The sequence below is a fragment of the Chelonia mydas genome, chromosome 12, assembly GCF_015237465.2.
Source record: "Chelonia mydas isolate rCheMyd1 chromosome 12, rCheMyd1.pri.v2, whole genome shotgun sequence".
Classification (NCBI taxonomy): Eukaryota; Metazoa; Chordata; order Testudines; family Cheloniidae; genus Chelonia; species Chelonia mydas.
In genome coordinates, this window is record NC_051252.2 from 867,220 (window position 1) to 885,450 (window position 18,231).

General features: G+C 56.3%; 1 protein-coding gene across 1 annotated transcript in view; it reads right to left on the reverse strand.

Moving 5' to 3' along the window:
* Window positions 1-6,426: 6,426 nt before the first annotated feature.
* The window catches only part of ZNRF1 (zinc and ring finger 1), a 94,520-nt gene continuing 82,715 nt past the window's right edge, over window positions 6,427-18,231 (reverse strand). The window contains exons 3-5 of the mRNA XM_037878188.2: window positions 11,762-11,867; window positions 9,506-9,596; window positions 6,427-7,668 (exon numbers count right to left, since the gene is read on the reverse strand). Coding sequence (XP_037734116.1) covers window positions 9,539-9,596; window positions 11,762-11,867 — 164 coding nt within the window. The 3' untranslated portion in view covers window positions 6,427-7,668; window positions 9,506-9,538. The remainder of the gene's footprint in view (window positions 7,669-9,505; window positions 9,597-11,761; window positions 11,868-18,231) is intronic.

Genomic DNA, 18,231 nt, shown 5'->3' on the forward strand with positions numbered 1-18,231 from the left:
CGTCTGCCTCAGTTTCAGTTGCCTGGCTACCCAGTGGGTACAAAAGGGTTAATGTTGCACCTGGCCTATGCTGGCTGGTGAACCTGCCCCAGCTCCCCCAGGGGGCCAGAGACAATGGCAGCCCCCCAGCCGGAACAGCTGACAGCACGGCCCAAGGGGTTTCCCTGCAGGAAGAGGTGACCCACCCCCAGGATCATGCTGGGGCCCCCAGCACCCTTCCCTGCCAGCAAGCTCCTGACTCTCCTCGCACCTCCAGGGGACTGCCTGCCCCAGAAGGAGCATGCACAAGCCCCCAACTTCCCAGTGAGGGGGCAATGGGGTGGGGGAACTGCTCCCCACAGGCACAGCATGGGGCTCCCCTGCCAGCCAGCACCTCCCTGGGGGCTGGCTGGGAGCCCATCCCTCCCCCTGCCTAATGGCTACATGTGCCTCCTTCACCCCCCAGGAGCCCAGCCCTGCAGCCCCCTGTGCCCATCCCTTCTGCCCCAGCCTCCAGCACTGCCCAACAGAGAGAGGGCACTGCCACCCTTGGCAGCTGCACCCGCTGCATGGGCCTGGTAGAGGCTGCAGGCGCCACGCAGCCTTCCTCAGCATCGCCTGCGCCTGGCCTACTGGGGCACTAGCATAGGATGGCTCAGCAGGGCCCCTACCCTGCTCCCCAAGGCTTGTGAGCCTGGGGTCTGGCCCCAGAGCCTAGGCCTGCACAGCAAAGCCTGGTGGAGACCTGTGCTGCAAGGCGAGGGGCCCTGCCATGGTTCCCCCCAGTGGGAAGCTGGAGCCCCCGACCCTGCAGGGCAGGTTCCCGGTGCTAGAGCTCCAGCTGTGAGCAGTGGCCTGGCCCAACAAAGGGCCAATCTGGCCTCAGCGCCCACCTGCAGTAGGGAGTCTCTGGACCAGCCTGGTGGAGCCCCCGAGTCCTCTGTCCTTGTGGCCCCTCCCTGCATCTGCCGGGGAGCTCCTGTGGCCCCAACTCCTCCCCAAGGCCAAAGGCTGGGGCCCTTCACCCCCAAGACAGTCCTTCACATGGCTGGGGGCAAGGAGGCAAAGCAAAGGCCCCCCTAGTGCATCTGAGAAAGGACATGGGCTTAGCAAAGGGGCGGGAGGTGGGGCTCATCAGTGCTCCCAGCTGTGGTAAGCCAAGGTGCCGGTGTGCAGCCGTGTGTGGTGCCTGTGAGCCGTGGGTGTGTACACACACATGGCTTTGTACACGTGCACATCCTGCATCTGCCTGCCTGCGTAAGCACTTCACATGAGAGTGGTCATGTGGGCAGTGCCCAGACCACCCTCTCTCCAGCAGGCACAGCAGCACAGACCTGGGGCCAGCCATGGGGCACCCCAGGGCAGGGCTTGGCTGCTCCAGCACCGTGGGAATTCACACAGCCTGGCCTTTCCACAGCCGGGGAGAGTAAACCCTGCTGGCACTCGGGCTTGGCTCCAGCTGGCACGAAGCAGCACCACACAGGACTATGGCACCAACATCATGCAGCAGGATCTTCGCTCACCTCCACACCTGGCCTCTGCTCTCAGCCAGGCCCCCGTGCTGGAAGCCACATGGCACCATGGTGCTGGCTGGTGACTGCAGAGCCTTTAATTGCATCCAGCCCCCCCACCCCCACGCCACTTGGGTAACCACAGCGCCCAGTGCCCATTCGGGCCCTAAATCAGCACCCCCAGCAGCTGTACTTGCAGCCAGGGGTGTAGGCGAGCCCGTGGATCAGCAACAGTAGCAAGCGACCAGCTGATCCATACCTGAGAACTCTGGTGATGATGTTAGACCAGCTTCCGGCTCCCACCCCATGGCCAGGCCGGCCCCACAGGGACAGGCTCCAGCTCCCTCCCCCATGGCCGGGCCGGCCCCACACAGCTCAAGGTGACCAGACTCCAGCTCCCTCCCCCATGGCCAGGCTGGCCCCACAGAGCCCACGGTGACCAGAATCCAGCTCCCGCCCCATGGACGAGCTGGCCAAGCTCAGAGCACCACAGCAGTAAACCCCATTCCCAGCACCCCAAGGAGCTCTGACTTCATTACAGGCAGGGGCAGATCTCTAGAGGGGCCTTTTGTAGCACAGTCACTGTTCAGAGCATGCCTGTTTTCTAGGGCTCCCGCCAAGGAAGGGGGCAACTTCCCAGGGCAGTAATCTCTCTGGCAGTGCTGGCTGCTGCCATGGGACAGAGGGCGACCTAGAGATTTGCCAGGGTGCCACTACAAAGAGGAGATAAGATCAACTTGTGTTGGGAATTGGTTCCCACCCGGCCTGCCCATGAGAATGGCACCACTGCCCCAATCTGTCCTCTGCTGAGTCCTGCGGGTACATGGGAAGCTGAGCTCAATGCAGGGCAGGGCTGTCTGATCAACCTTAGTAGCGATTACAGCCCTTTCTCTGAAATGGCCAGACCCTGCTAGGCATGCTCGCCATCCCTGGAGTAGGTTGATGGGTCTCACTGCAGGGCTGCCGACAAGATCGGGGCCGCATCTGGGGCAAGGTCTGGCTTTGATCCGGTGCGCAGCTCCCAGCACTACACTGCCCCACTTCTGCTGGCAGTTTCTAGGTGCTACTGTCATAGAATAATGAGGCACCCTTTGCACTGCTGCTTGGGGGAGCGGAGAGACGGACTCCTGGTCAAACTGATTTAGGGCAGAGTGGGGGCACGGAAGGGCCTGGCATCTTCATACCTCCACTCTGATCTTCTCTAGCAGCCAGGAATTCCCCCCACGCCCTAATATCACTGCACCGGTGCTGTCAGGGAAAGGGCCTAGGGAACCTTGACTGCAGAAGCGGCCACGGGGCAAGGGGGCAGTTAACATCTCATTGTGCTGAAGGGGCACAGGGGACATAAACCAGGAGGGCGCCGTGGCCGCTTCTGCAGTCAAGGTTCCCTAGGCCCTTTCCCTAACAGCATCGGTGCAGTGATATTGGGGCGCAGGGGGGATTAGGTAGGGGAGGCTCTGCACTGTTCCCATCTAGCTTCTAAGACAGGCAAACTTTGCTTCCAAGAGGCTGGGAGGGAAGGAAGGGAGGGAGGGATCAGCAAGGAAAGCTGCCTCGTGCGGGCCAGAAAGTGTAGGGGAAAGGGAGAGCTGCCACAGGCTGAGCAGAGCTGCACTGTGCAAAGGGCATTAAAACCAACAGTGACAGGTGTGACAGTCCTAACACTACAAAAAACCAAGGAGAGAAGGAGGAGGGCTGAGCGCTGAGGAGGGGCTGGAGATATTTTTAAGATCAGGCTTGACAAAGCCCTGGCTGGGATGATTTAGTTGGGGATTGGTCCTGCTGTGAGCAGGGGGTTGGACTAGATGACCTCCTGAGGTCCCTTCCAACCCTGATCTTCTATGATAAAGATAATCTAGGCATAGCCCAACGCCTACACAAACTTGGCCTCAGTTTTCCCCAGGGTCAGGAGGACTTGGGGGCAGTGGCAGGGTGGCTCATGGGAATGAGGATTGCTAATATACCCATAGTTAAGGGGAAACAAAAGTGATCTGGGAAATTACAGGCCCATTAGTTTGACCTCAGTTTTATGCAAGGTTTTATAACACATTCTGTAACAGCCATTAAGGACAGAGGTGAATGGGAATCAAGATAAAATACATGGTTTTACAAAAGGTAGATCATGCCAGATCAACCTGATCATCTTTCTAGACAAAGGAAATGCAGTAGATCAAATCTACTTGGATTGCCTTAAGGCATTTCATATGAGTCTACACAGGAAACGATTAGTTAAATTTGAGAAAATGGGGATTAACACGAAAATGGAAAAGGTGGGTAAAGAACGGGTTAAAGGGGGACTATTGAAAGGCTAGTGGAGTTCCTCAGGGATCGGCCTTGGGATCCGTCTCATTCAACATTTGTATTGACCTTGGCACAAAAAGTGGGATTTCGCTAATAAAATTTGCAGAGGACACAGATTTGAGAGGCATTGTCAATACAGAGGAGGACTGGAATATAATACAAGAAGAGCTGGAGGACCTTGAAAACTGGAATAATAGAAATGGGATGAAATTTAATAGTGCAATGTCATGCACTTTGGGACTAACAACAAGAATTTTTGCTATAAACTGAGGACAAATCAGTTGGAAGTGAGAGGAGAAAGACCTGGGTGTATGGCTCAGTCATCCTGTGATCAGTGTGATGCGCTGTGAAAAAGGCTAAAGTCAATCCTAGGATGCATCTGGCGAGGTATTTCCAGTAGAGACAGGGAAGTGTTATTGCCATTATACCAGGCACTGGTGAGACCTCACCTGGAACACTGTGCGTGGGATACTATGGTCTCCCATGATTAAGAAAGATGAATTCAAACTGGAAGAGGAGCAGCGAAGAGCTACTAGGATGATCTGAGTAATGGAAAACCTACCTTGCGAGAGCAGAGTCAAAGAGCTTGGCTTGTTCAGCCTCACCAAATGAAGGCTGAGGGGAGATAGGATCGCTCTCTATAAATACATCAAAGGGATAAACACCGGGGGGGGGAGAGGAGTTATTTAAGTTAAGAGCCAACGTTGCACAAAAACAAATGGATAGAAACTAACCATCAATAAGTTTAGGCTTGAAATTAGATGAAGGTTTTAACCATCAGAGGAGTGAACTTCTGGCGTAGCCTCCCAAGGGGAGCAGTGGGGGCAAAAAACCCAACTGGCTTCAAGACTGAGCTTGATAAGTTTATGGAGGGGATGGAGTGATGAGTTGGGCTGCATGCCATTGTAGCCAATCTGTGATTGCTAGCAGCAAATATCCCCAATGGCTGCAGACAGGACATTAGATGGGTCAGGCTCTGAGTTACTACAGAGAATTCCTTCCCAGGTGTCTGGCTGGTGGGTCTCGCCCACATGCTCAGTGTCTAACTGATCACTGTATTTGGGGTTGGGAAAGAATTTTCCACTGGGTCAGATTGGCTGAGACCCACGGATCACGGGTCACTTGCTGGTTTGAACTAGAGTCAACTGTGGATTCCCTGTAACTTGATGTCTTTAAACCATGACTGAGGACTGCAGTTACTCAGCCAGAGGCTAGAGGTTTATCACAGGATGTGAAGATCTGTGGCCTGCAGTGTGCAGGTCAGACTAGATGATCACGATGCCCTGTTGTGGCCTTTGGCTATGTGTCTATGAGCAGTAGTGGGGGGATCTAGTGCCCTTAGCCCCACCCCCTCACCAGCACTGTCCAATCCAATCATAGAATCATAGAATATCAGGGTTGGAAGAGACCTCAGGAGGTCATCTAGTCCCACCCCCTGCTCAAAGCAGGACCAATCCCCAACTAAATCATCCCAGCCAGGGCTTTGTCAAGCCTGACCTTAAAAACCTCTAAGGATGGAGATTCCACCACCTCCCTAGGTAACCCATTCCAGTGTTTCACCACCCTCCTAGTGAAATAGTGTTTCCTAATATCAAACCTAGACCTCCCCCACTGCAACTTGAGACCACTGCTTCTTGTTCTGTCATCTGCCACCACTGAGAACAGTCTAGATCCATCCTCTTTGGAACCTCCCTTCAGGTAGTTGAAGCCTGCTATCAAATCCCCCCTCATTCTTCTCTTCTGCAGACCAAATAACCCCAGTTCCGTCAGCCTCTCCTCGTAAGTCATGTGCCCCAGCCCCCTAATCATTTTCGTTGCCCTCCGCTGGACTCTTCAATTTGTCCACAACCCTTCTGTAGTGGGGGAACCAAAACTGGATGCAATACTCCAGGAGTGGCCTCACCAGTGCCGAATAGAGGGGAATAATCACGTCCCTCGATCTGCTGGCAATGCTCCTACTAATCCAGCCCAGTATGCCATTGGCCTTCTTGTCAACGAGGGCACACTGCTGACTCATGTCCAGCTTCTCGTCCACTGTAATCCCTAGGTCCTTTTCTGCAGAACTGCTGCTTAGCCAGTCGGTCCCTAGTCTGTAGCGGTGCATGGGATTCTTCCTTCCTAAGTGCAGGACTCTGCACTTGTCCTTGTTGAACCTCATCAGATTTCTTTTGGCCCAGTCCTCCAATTTGTCTAGGGTCTTCTGTATCCTATCCCTATCCCCCAGCGTATCTACCACTCCTCCCACTTTAGTGTCATCTGCAAACTTGCTGAGGGTGCAATCCGCACCATCCTCCAGATCATTAATAAAGATATTGAACAAAACCAGCCCCAGGACCGACCCCTGGGGCACTCTGCTTGATACCGGCTCCCAACTAGACATGGAGCCATTGATCACCACCCGTTGAGCCCAACGATCTAGCCAACTTTCTATCCACCTTATAGTCCATTCATCCTTGTTCAATGCCCCGAACAAGGACACCCCACCCCATACCCAGCAACCCCCACATGTAAGCTGCAGCAACTGAAGGGCATCCTGCCGCTCCAGCCCCACTCACCTGGTGCCAGGGCCCTGGCAGCATCCTGTTCCCATGCCACACTGCTTCACAAATGCCATTGAAATAAAGCAGCGAGGAGGTTATTGAACAGTATTTTAATACCATATCAAAACACCTGGACTAATGAAGAAAGCTCCCCTCCCCCCCCAAGCTCCAAACAATTTTTTTTTTTTAATTTTTAATTTTTTTTTTAATATATAAATACAGAAACCTTTCCGGCAAGGCCCAAGCCCACCGCTGGGAAACTTTTTGCCACGGCTAAAATGCTCCTCCCATGTGCTGCTCTCCTCAACAGCAGGTTGGGGGGGGAGGGGTTGCTTTAATAAAATCCCACCTCTTTCCTTTTTCTGTCTAGAACAAAAAAATTCCTAATAAAAAGGATCCAGCGTCTCTGCAGGATGTGCATGACTTTTGAACCTTTAACTGTAATGAAACCTTCCCCCCCTTACACACACACAAAAAAGGAGGGGAAAGTTCAGTGGAGACTCATGAAAAGAAATAAGGAATCCTTTTTTTGGCCACTAGGTATCATGAGGCTGAGTGGAAGGCGGTAGGAGAGGGGATGAAAGCTTTTCGGGTGGCATCTGGCTATTTCAGTCACTGAGCGTTGAGAGCCCAGTTCAAGATCAGTCCGTCCGTAAACATCAGCAGGCAAACACACCAGTCGACACTGAACGGTTTCGTTTTTTTGTAAACACTTTAAAGACAGACCTACAATGCCTCCTGCAGGTGAACAGAAACTGCCCCCATTGCTGGGGGCCGTTCGTCTCCTGTCATGCTCGGCTGATTACAGTTTGGTGTCCTCAAAGGGAAAAAAAAAAAATCCGTAGTCAGTGCAAAAGTGAGCAGGGCTCACGGTGCCAGGCCCAGCCCAGAGCAGAGGTGCTCGCTAGGGATACAGGAATTCACCGGGGTTTCAATAGGAATAAATAACGCGTGCTCCGTTTGGCCAGTCGGCCCGTGACACCTCTGTCCCAGGTCAGCTTTCCTTTCGCGGCTGGAAGAAAAGGCCCTTGAGCCAAACATCATGATGGAATTTCATTTCAGGGTCGCAATTCACTGCTCCTGCTTCCTCTCCCTTGGTTGGCAGGTTCTTCTCCCCCCATGTCAGGTGCTGTGGAGGTGAAAGTATGGAGAGCAGGCAGCTCTGCTTGCAGGGACAGGCTCGCCTGTATTGATTTTCCCTTTAAATTTAAAAAAAAAACTGCAGCATTCAAGTGCCTTCAAGTTTCTGGTTTTTGAGGAGTTGAAGAGTCATCCCGAAACTCCGGCTGCGGCGGGTGGGAAGGGGAGAGGATGAGTGGCAGGTACAGCAAGGTGCCCTGTAGAGAGAGAGCGACAACCCAATGTCACCACACCTGCCTCGCCCAGCCAGGCCAGCTCCATGGTGGAGTGCACTGACAGCACCCCATGGCTGCGTGCTCAGTGTGCATGCAGATGGGCCTTCAGACAGACCCGCCGCCCCCAGTGCGTGGCAGCGTGTGCACGTCTAGCTTCCACCACCCATGCTGCAGAAGGGACACACTCCCACAAGCAGGGAGCTGTGCAGTCACCAGGAAAGGGTTCAACTCGTGCTTGCTGAGCGTTCCGATCCCTGGAGGACAAGGAGTTATTAAGGGACAACGCTGGACTTGAGGCTACATCTACATGGCCCCGCAGTGCACATCATGGCAGCCCCCAAAGTGTAACTGCCCCGTGTAGATCCTGCTCAGGTGAACTAAAAGGTACCGAGCTGGTGCTAAGCTAGCCCCGTTTCAAACAGGACTAGTGAACGTGACCTTGGTGCCTTTTAGTTCACCCTAGCGGAGTCACCATAGAGCAGTTACAGCGCACCACTTCAGAAGTGCTGCAATTCGCCCCCGTGGTCCCTGCTGCCGGGCTGTGTGGACAAGCCCTCGAACACAAGGTGGGATTCTCCAATCTGCCTAGGGAAACTGAGTCCCGATTTCTTAGCTGGCTCGGATCACCTCAGCCAGGAGGGACATTCTCTCACTTGCATTAGTCAGAGCTTTGGAACCTCCCGCTGAACATGTCCGGCTTCATTTACACAGTCGACCAATTTCAAGGGTCAGCCCTTTGCCCTTCTCCCAGCATGGCCAGCGTGAAGCCAGGTGGACCCTGCCCTGCCTGCTGGCAGTGCTGCTTGGATCCCAAGTGACACAGGAGATGGTGCAAGTGATAGCCCTGGCACGGGGCGGGGAGCTCCGGCTGTCCTCACTCGGCCATTCCCTATAAAGTGGCTCACTGGACAAGCTGAAGCAACAACTTTCTCCCCGTCAGCCCCTTCCCCTCTCGGACATGGCCACCAGGAGGGCAGGCGCCGCAGGCCATGTGCTGTGCCCCGGGACCCCGCGCAGGCACTAGGAGTGAGCTCTGCACAGGTGCAGCTGATTAAAACAGAGGGCTCAGTTCTGGTGCTGATGCACAGGAAGGAACAGCCGCCATTCCCTCCCCCGGGACAGGGCTGGCCCCACAGAGCCAGCAGACCCATCTCTTAGCCACAGAAGCCAGCAGCTCAGCAGATGCCCACGATGAGATAAGAAAGAGGTAGCTATTTTTAGTGTCATTTTGAGCAGCAGAACCACACTTAAAATGATACTTTGCTTTTGAACGTTGATAAAAACAAATGACCCCAATTTGCTTTTCATACTAAGCCCCGGTTATTTCAAATCACACCGGCCCAGCACTCTGACCTCAGTGCTCTGACACTGTCACTGCAAAACAAAGCATTTTCTTTACAGCTCAACCAGAGATCAGCCTCCCTCCCCGGGGGAGAGATTTAATGCTGCTCTCACCTGGCACCAGGGAGGAGAGATCCTGAAACAGGTGAATACTTGCTTTGGGGTTGGTTTACTATTCAATTCCAGTGACTCACACACACTTGGAAGAAAGGCAATTTTAAAAAATTCATTCACTCCTGCCTCTCTAGTGAAGGTGTATGAGCTTCCACTAACCACCTCTAAGACTTCCTATAGATCCTTCAACATCCAGACTTGACACCACTAAGGTAAAAGAAACCTATAGGACATATACATTGCTCCAAAGCCTTCTTTATACATCACAGAGCTGCACAACAGAGCAGAAATCCAGGAGCTACAAATCCCTTTGGCTCCAAACCCAGAGGCAGGTCAGGGTATCCTATGTTAGAAAGAGCCTCACCTTAGAAAGAAGTCAGCAGGCATGCCCAGCAGGTCAATCAGAAGGATGCTCTGGGCAAGATCTGTTCACTTCAAACCACGAATCTATACAGCTGGGGAGAGAGAGATGACCGTCATTTAGTACCCATGGAGCAGGCAGCGGACTTGCTCTGCCAGGTGCCTCCTTCGGCTCAAACTGCTTCATAAGGCAGCTTTTCTAGACGAGATGCCCAGAATTCTCACCCCGGCGCTGCCAGCCGAGTGCCAGGAGGGAAGGACTTGCTGAGCAGGTGGGAGGGGCACCCTGCATCATTGTGCCCGAGGTGGAAAGCTGGGGTAAAGGAGACTCTGCTATAGGCTTCTGAGGTGGCTCAGGGGGTGGCTCGTGCTGGCCATGCCAGGAGTCCTGGTTCAGCACCCAGGGTAGCCACTGTTAGGAGAGGAAGGGTGGGGCTGTGGTCAGAGCACTAGCCAGGCACTCGGTAGAGCAGGTTCAATTCCCTGCTCTTCCACAGACTCCCTGGGTATCTGGACAAGTCCCCCAGTCAATCTGTGCCTCAGTTTCACTATCTGTCCAATGGGGGTCTGCTCTGCCCCCCAGTGGATCTATCCTCCTGAAGGCTGGGAAAAAGAAAAGGAGTACTAGTGGCACCTTAGAGACTAACAAATTTATTTGAGCATAAGCTTTCGTGCTCAGATAATCCAGTGACGGGGCTCAGACAGACAGAAGGGTGCCAAAGCAGCCATGTTCCACAATCCTTCACTCGATGCTGGCGGATTCGTTCACACTGCTGCTTTGTCTCAGCATTGTGAGGACAGACGGGGATCTACGTGTACACCACATGCGCAGCTTGGCCTCAGCACAGTGCCCGCGATTGCCATGAAGGCAGGTCCTTGGAGCAGGCTCAGGACAGGTGCCACCGGGCCTGGCTCACAGCCTCCCCTGCATTAGTTCTGTCCTCTTCCTCTCTGGGGAAATGCTCTCTTCCAGGCACACTGCCTTATGCCGCAATGCCAGAGAGGTCACGAGCTAAGGGTCAGGGTCAGGGCCTGCCTGGGCTGGGGGCTTTACGGGCAAATCAGGGTATTGTCACTTATGGGGGTATGCTTCCCCCTAGCCCAGGGCTCAGCCAATAGCCCAGCATGGTGCTAGGGGCTGCCGTGCCACTGGAAGGAGGTGCGGCTAAGGGGCTGAGCTCTTGCGGTCTGATCCCCTGGGGGTTCCTCTAGTGGCAACCAGTGAACCAGGAAGCCCTTTGAGAGGCTTTAACCCTACGGCTACGCCCAGGAGCAGCCAGGGCACTGATGGGCACTACGCAGATGGGTCCGGGAACATTTGCTTAGTAGCCAGGAGCTCAGCATTGAGCAAAGGGGTATGGGAAAGGAAATCAGTTCCCCCTGGGAATGCAACAAACCCCACTCGCCCGTCCCATCTATTCCCCCCAGGTCATAGAATCATAGAATATCAGGGTTGGAAGGGACCTCAGGAGGTCATCTAGTCCAACCCCCTGCTCAAAGCAGGACCAATCCCGAATTTTTGCCCCAGATCCCTAAATGGCTCCCTCAAGGATTGAACTCACAGCCCTGGGTTTAGCAGGCCAATGCTCAAACCACTGAGCTATCCCTCCCCCCACCCCCCTTTTTAAAAAAATATCTTTAGCCCCCCCCTTAACAGCACTCAGTGATTTCAGCTCTTAGTTATTTTAGCTTTTAGTGATTTCAGCTCATAGTGGGGGAGCCTCAGTGCTGGTGCACCATTGGGCCAAAGTGAAATCAACTCAAGAGCCTGCAATCAGACGCCTAATGGAATCAAAATTAGCTCTGATATTATACGGAGGAGGGTGAAATTGGTGTTTGGGGCCGATGCCACCAGGTGCAAATACCTGTCTCCAGCCTCTCTCCCTTCCCCGAGAGCGTGGGGCAGCAGCCGCTTCCCGCAGCCAGCGTGGGACCCTGCCCAGCTCCTGGGGGTGCAGCCAGGGCTCCCCAGCGCTTCACAGCCATTGAAGCCTGGCAGTGAACACATGGCGTGGGGAACATCACCACTGGCAGCGAGGGCCACAGTGGCACGGGGAGGGGAAGGACCTGAGGTCACGCAGTTAGTTAGTGGCAGTGTCTGTTTGAGATGCGGTGGAGGGGAAAAGGGGCTTGTGGGTGTGTGCCCTGGGCGAGTGGGACACGGAAGGGTTTGCCTGGGGCTTGCTGCAGAGGCAAAGCTGAGCCAGCCCCGCACCTTTCCCTCCGCTCCACAGGGAGTGGTGCATGCCTGGCTCGGTACCTTTTGTGATAAATGCACAGGCAGGGCAGCCTGGCTATCGTGTCCCCCTGCAGAAGTTCCTCCAGGCAGATCACGCACTCGCCTGCATCTTTAGTCAGCACGTCATCTAAAAGGGGCCAAAAGAGGAGAAATGAGAAGAGAGGCAGACAGCGCGCCGGGCAACTGCTGTCCCCAGCGAGCAGTTCCCACGGGCCAAGCACCAGGCCCCAGCTCCACCCTGCTACGCTGTCTGCTCACCCCCGACACTGATCACTGCGGGCATGGGGGGCTGTGGGCACTAGGGCCCTGCGAAGGCTGCTGCATGGGGCAGGTGGGGGACCAGATGCAGGATGCACACAGCTTGCATCGGTCACATCTCCATGCAGCTCTGACCCCAGGATGGACGGGAGCAGCCCCCATGCCCCAGTAAAGTAACAGGGCCTCCCAAACAGGAGCTGGCCCTATGGCCAGGCTGGCTGCAGGGCAAGGAGCATCTCCCTTTCCCCACAACCTGTCCTATTCTCCTCTGGACTGGCCACGTGGCACCTGGGCCCCTTGCATAAACAGGCGGTGATCCACATCCCCACAGAATGCAATGTGGCCCCGATCCTTGGGGGTGCCAGGAGAGTCCTGTACCCCTGGGGATGCTTACTGAGTAACTGTCTTTCTACTGCCCTGTGCAGACACAAAGGAAACCTCAAAGCACCACTGCGAGCTAATGAACCACTGTCCCTAGGTCACCAGAGGGGAAACTGAGGCACAGAGTGCCCTGGCTGAGGCCACACAGGACAAAGGTAGATAAACAGACTCCCCAGCTCATACTTCCTACCCGCACGGAGGATTAGACACAGCGACTTGCAACACTAAGGCTCCTCAGCCAGCTTTAGCAGCCATGCCAGAGCCGGGCCCAGTAGGAAACGCAGGTCACCAGCAGCCCCTTCACCCCCAACTGCCGTCCTGCTGCCCAAGGGCCCATCTCTCTGGCAGGCCAGCGGCTGATCTGGGGGGATAAGGCTGCACCTGGACCCTGAAGTGAGTCTGGCTGCGACAGGGATGCTGCTTGGAGCCTTGTCTTGCATCACCTGGACACACGCCAGGCAGGGAAGTGGGTTAGCTCTGGGCCACGCTGGCGAAGGAGAAATAAGCACCCCTGCCCCCGAAGGGCTGCTTTCTCCAGGGGCCAGGCACAGCAGCAAGAGCACGTGCTGTGGGTGAGGAGGCCCCCAGCGTTTGGACGCCCTGAGACTGTGCTGGCAGCTCCCAGGACCTGGCAGGAAGAACACAGGCTTTCTGCGCTCTGCCCCCCTGCACAGACAAAAGCGATAGCACGCCAGCTGCTACGCGCTCAATTCCCCAGCCCATCTGGCCACGGGTTAGAAATCCAACTGCCGGCCGGGCAAATGCCAGCGAGCGAGGCAGAATCACCCCCAGGGAGAGCCCAGACACCGCCCGCTTCAGGACCACTTCCAAACCTGTGCTGCTTTTCCATGCCCAGATCACATCAGCTGGGCGGGCTCTGCCCATTGGAACTGGGTCTCGAGTCAGTCACGAGATAAGCTTGGGAATCTCAGACTAATTGGCAACTCGGGCCATGGCTCAGTCCCATGCAAAGGGCCAGTTTTTCCCATGGCGGAGGTGTGGTCTGGGCTGGAACGGCAGGGGGCTGCTGGCTGGCCCCGAGGGGTCTGGCAGAGCTGTGTGGGGAGCCATGGCATGGCAAAGGCTGCTCAACCAGTGCACTGCTTTATGCCAGTGCTATCAGCTCCTCATCTTCACAAGGGCCAAAACCAGCCTCTGAATTCACATGCCCCCATGAACCAGCGAAGGCATCCCCGTGTCCTTGCTGGGGAGTGGCCGGGGTTGGCGGAGGCCATGCAGATTGAGTTGTTAGCACGCCGGGAGCAAGCCGGCTGCCCCCTCTCCTGGGAACTTTAATCTCCTTGCTGTCCCCATGTCCTGCCTCCCAGCATCTGGACAGACAGCCTGCCGAGCCCCGTGGCCATGGGGTTTCGTGGCTCTGACACAAGGAGCCCTCAGCATGAACAGAGGGTGCCAGCTACAAGTGCAGGGCACAGACCTGCCGGCCTGGGTTGGGGCTTTGCAGAGCCAACCCAGCCCTGGCTTCAGGAAGCCAGAGCCAGCCCCATCCCACAGCACACCACGCCCCTGCACAGGGGTTTCCGGTGACACAGTGGTGGGAAGCAGAGGAGACACTCATGCCAGGGCGTCTGTGGACTCAGTGCCAGGATGGACAGCCCCGCTCGGATTATGGTGGGGGCCAGCTGCTCCGTGCAGCACTTGAGGAGAATTTTGGGTGCACGCCAGCCCCAAGAGCCCTACCTGCCTGCTGCCGCCTTCGGGAGCCATGCACAGCCCTGCTTTTCAGCACTGGCCTCTCACCCTGTGCTGACTTTGTCCCCATCCCGCTCACTGTGGGCAGAGAAATCCCATGACCCCCACCCCAAGGTTGCAGAGAGGTTTGCTTCCCTCGGATAGCACGGTGCCGGCATTAGCCCAAGCAGGAGGGATTCCAGGCCACACCTGCCCAGTAGGCACTGCAGGGAAGGATATAATTTAAGCATCCATCTGCCAGAGCATTCAGGGTGTCTGGCCGGCAGCTCCCAGCCGCTGCAGGGACTGGTGCCGGAGCAAGGGCTGTGGGGGGCTCCCAGTGCCTCCCTTCCCAGCCACCCCAGCAGGAAGCATGTGAAAACACTACTTCTGCTGGGGGGACGGGGGAGGAGGAAGACGAGGGGGATGCTGGCCAGGCTGGGGAGGGAGCTCGGAGTTGCGCCACTCCAGCAAGAGACGCTGCAGAGAGCAGGGCAGACGAACGCCGCTCCAGCCCCCGGCTCTCGGAGCAGGAACACTGCCAGGAATAGAGGCAGCAGCACTGGTGTGGAGCTGCCCAGCAACAATGAAACTGGGCTTTCTAATCCGTCCCCCTGGGACAAGGGGGGCCCAGCATGTGATGCAGACAGTCTCCTCCCCCTGACCTGATTTCCAGTTCCCAGGGACCCAGTCCCGCTCACGGCGCACCAGGGACTCCCACGTGACGGGGAAGGTGTGGTGCCAGCACAGTCCTGGCACGGACAGCTGGCCCAGATTGCACAGCGCTAGCGGGAGGGTGCGGAGGGGCAGGTGGCGCCTGACAACAGCCCCGCGCTCCCCTGGCATTTCACCCCAGTCCTAGCAGGGGGCTAACCAGAGCACAGACTGCCCAGCTGCGGCCCAGTCAATCACAGAGAGGGGGCAGGGCTGCCAACATTTCCCATGGCATGTTCCCGCCCCAGAGCTGGGAGGCAGCACCAGCAAGGAGAGCGCAGGGCTGGCACCAAAGCAGCCTCCCTGCAGCCAGCCCCATGCTCGTACTTACCAGCCACCCTAAGACACACCCGGCTGCGCTGCTGCTCCGGAGATCCCTGGCACCACCACACCGCTAAGATCAGGAACACTCCCAGCACCTGCACTGCCGCTGCTCTGCTCAGAGCACTGGGCAGCTGGCACCGGGTCCAAGCTTCCCCATCCCGGCTGATGGGTGAGCGCCACCCCCCAGCACAGAGAGCGCCAGTGCCGCCCCCCCCAAGCCTGCCAGCATCAGCGCACAGGCCAGAGCCACTGCCAAGCCAGGCCACGAACACCATGGGAGTGACCCCAGAGGAGATCATGCTGGCCTCTGCGGGCCGCAGCACTGTTTGTTCAGTGACTGTGGGCTGGCTGCAGCCCAGACTGGTTCCCTGCCCCACACACTGTTCAGCCCCCTCCTGCCCCAGTGACAGCTTGCCCTGACCCTCCCACAGCTCCCAGGCCAGCCCACCATAGCTAGCCGGCCTATCGCCTCCCACAGTTCTTCCAACCTGGACAGCCATGCCAGAACCTGTGTACACCCCTTCCCGCTTTCACCACAATCTAACCCTCACAGCCGCCCCCTTCTCCCAGCAACTACTCCTGGGCGCTGACCACAGCTGGGCAGGTGAGGAGCTGCGACTGCCCCCTGCCCTACTCCCTCCCTCTACCCCAAGTGCGGATCACAGTCAAGCAGGCCTCCGTAGCTCGCCCAGCTGTGCCAACCCCCCATTTCCCTTGGTAGGCTGTTCTTGCTGTCCCTGAGCTCAGGAATAGGCTGTACAGAGTCCAATGCAACGGGGCCCTGCTCCCACTGTACCAGAGTGTAGGCGATTGCTGCCAGGGAGGGCAGCGTGGGCTGGCACCACTGCCCCGGGCTCCACCTGGCCTCTGTGTTGAGGACTACAGCCGCAGGGCGGTCAAACTGGCAGGGTTCACTGGCCTGAAAACAAAATGGATGTGCAGACCCAATGCCCGGAGCCGGCCCAATGCCCGGAGCCGGCCCAATGCCCGGAGCCGGCCCACCTTGGCAGTGCCGGCTTAGCGGGGGTAGCGAAGCCAAATAACCTGCGTTTAACTCAGATTCTGTGCACCAAATGCCGGTGTAACTGCACTTTGCATCACCTCCTGCCCTTAATGGTTGGGCTGCTGCCACTTGGCAAGTCCCTGGCATTGGGGGGGGGGTTACCTCCTTGTTCCCACAGCAGCAGTGCTAGCCATGGAAGCCAGCAGGGCTGCACTCCAGACAGTTTACACGAGAGACTCAGGCTGCTGACAAGTCCCCAGTGGGATCCCTGCGCTGGGCTCTGCAGGCCTCTGTTTTAAAGGGAATAGTTATAAATTGCAAGGCCATTGCCCTGCTCGGCTGCAGACCCAGGTCCCAGTCAGGCTCTGAACGGGTTCACAGAACTTGGGTGGGGCGTGGGGCTGTGAGAGACCAAACCACAGGGAGACAGCTCAGTGGGTGTCTTTATGTAAATGCCACAGGGAGGGAGGGTTGGCCAAGGGTCATTAAAGGTAGGCTCTGCTCTCCTGGCCAGCCCCCCTTACCTGTGTCTAGTAGATTGGGTCCTGGGGGCAGGGCCTGAAAAGCACCAGGACCACCTGTACTGCAGCATGGGTGCAAGCCAACAACCCCACTTGGCCTCCAGGGCTTTAGGAGCCACGCTGAGTCCAGTGCGGAGGAGCCCTACTCGCCCTCTACTAGGACCTGCAGCAGTGCGTTTCGGGGTCTCTGGGCAGCAGGAAGACAGCCTGGCTAGTCTGCTTCTCTAGCAGAGCAGGGGCTGGCTGCAGCCTCGTCCTGGCTGGAAATGGGTGTGTTCTGGCGTAGATGCTCTGCTGCCATTCTCCCCCGTCCTGCTCAGCCAGCCGAGTATGCTCACAGCTGTTAGCAGCCTGGACAAGGCTCCGCCCAGCCCAAGACCTGGGCGCATCCCGTCAGGCACTGCAGGCTTCTGTGAAATTCCTGAATGAGCCTCGGGAAGCGTGAAGCGCAGCTGGACCCCCTCCGCACGCTGGCTGCCCTGTGAGCTTTATGCAAGGGGCTGCTTGCTCCAGGTCTGGTGGCAGCTGGGGCTGGTTTCTGCTAGGATTTCACAGCTGTGTGGTGTGCCCAGAAGAAGGTTTCCCATACCGAAGCAGGTCGTCTGGTGGGCACCGTGCCATGTGGGGGTGGGGATACACAGGCACATTCAAGTGGAAGAGGACCTGGCTGACGAGTTAGAATATTGATGCGCAGGTAAATAGGCAAGTTGATTGCAATGGTTCCTCTTAGAAACAACGCCCATAGAATGCCCTCCAACTCCTAGCGTGCCACACCACCTCACCCAGCATGGCACTGTTGCCGCCTTTCGGGTGTAGCACAGCCTAGCAGTGCACAGCCATACCAGTCCATTCCTGGACAGGAAGTGAGGACTACCAAATTTAACTGAAACTGCAGGGGGTTTCTAGCTGGAGTAACTGGGCAATGCCCACTGGAAAGGTGGTACCTCTTGCCTCGCCAAGCCCCTAAAAACATGCTCTGGCACTGGGTCACTCTCGACACCCCCTCCCTGCTCATTCACCAGCCCCACTTCTCTTTGTGACTACAGAACAGGACTGACACCTGTGGGAGCCCCCGAAATCCCAGTCCAGGGCTGCAGCCACTCCTCCAGCACCCACCACACTGTAAACTGCTTCAGCACCATTAAGGTGGCAGCTGAACAAACTCAAAGGCACTGCAGTGAGAACCCCCCCAAGGAGAGGACTTCAAATACACATTAACCGTGTGTGGGCAGCACCATGCCAATGAGATTAGCTGAGAAGCAGGCAAATTACTTGGACACAGACATACAGCCAGATCCACTCCCTCAGTCCCCTTACCACCTTAGTTTCCAGGCAGCTCATTCCACACCATTCTGCTCACTCCAGCAATCTCTGCACAACATTATTTTGCCTTGAGTTCCTCACCATGGCTGTCAGCAGGGTGGAGAGATTTAAATCAAAGCAATTTAAATCACCAATTTTAATCATGATTTAAAGCAGCAAACAGGAAACCTGGGCTTAAATAATTAATTTTAATTGTGTTTTGCATTTGTACTTTTAAATTATTTTTCTAAGGAAAGCCTGAGTCTCATTCGTTGGTGATCACTGAAATGTGGATC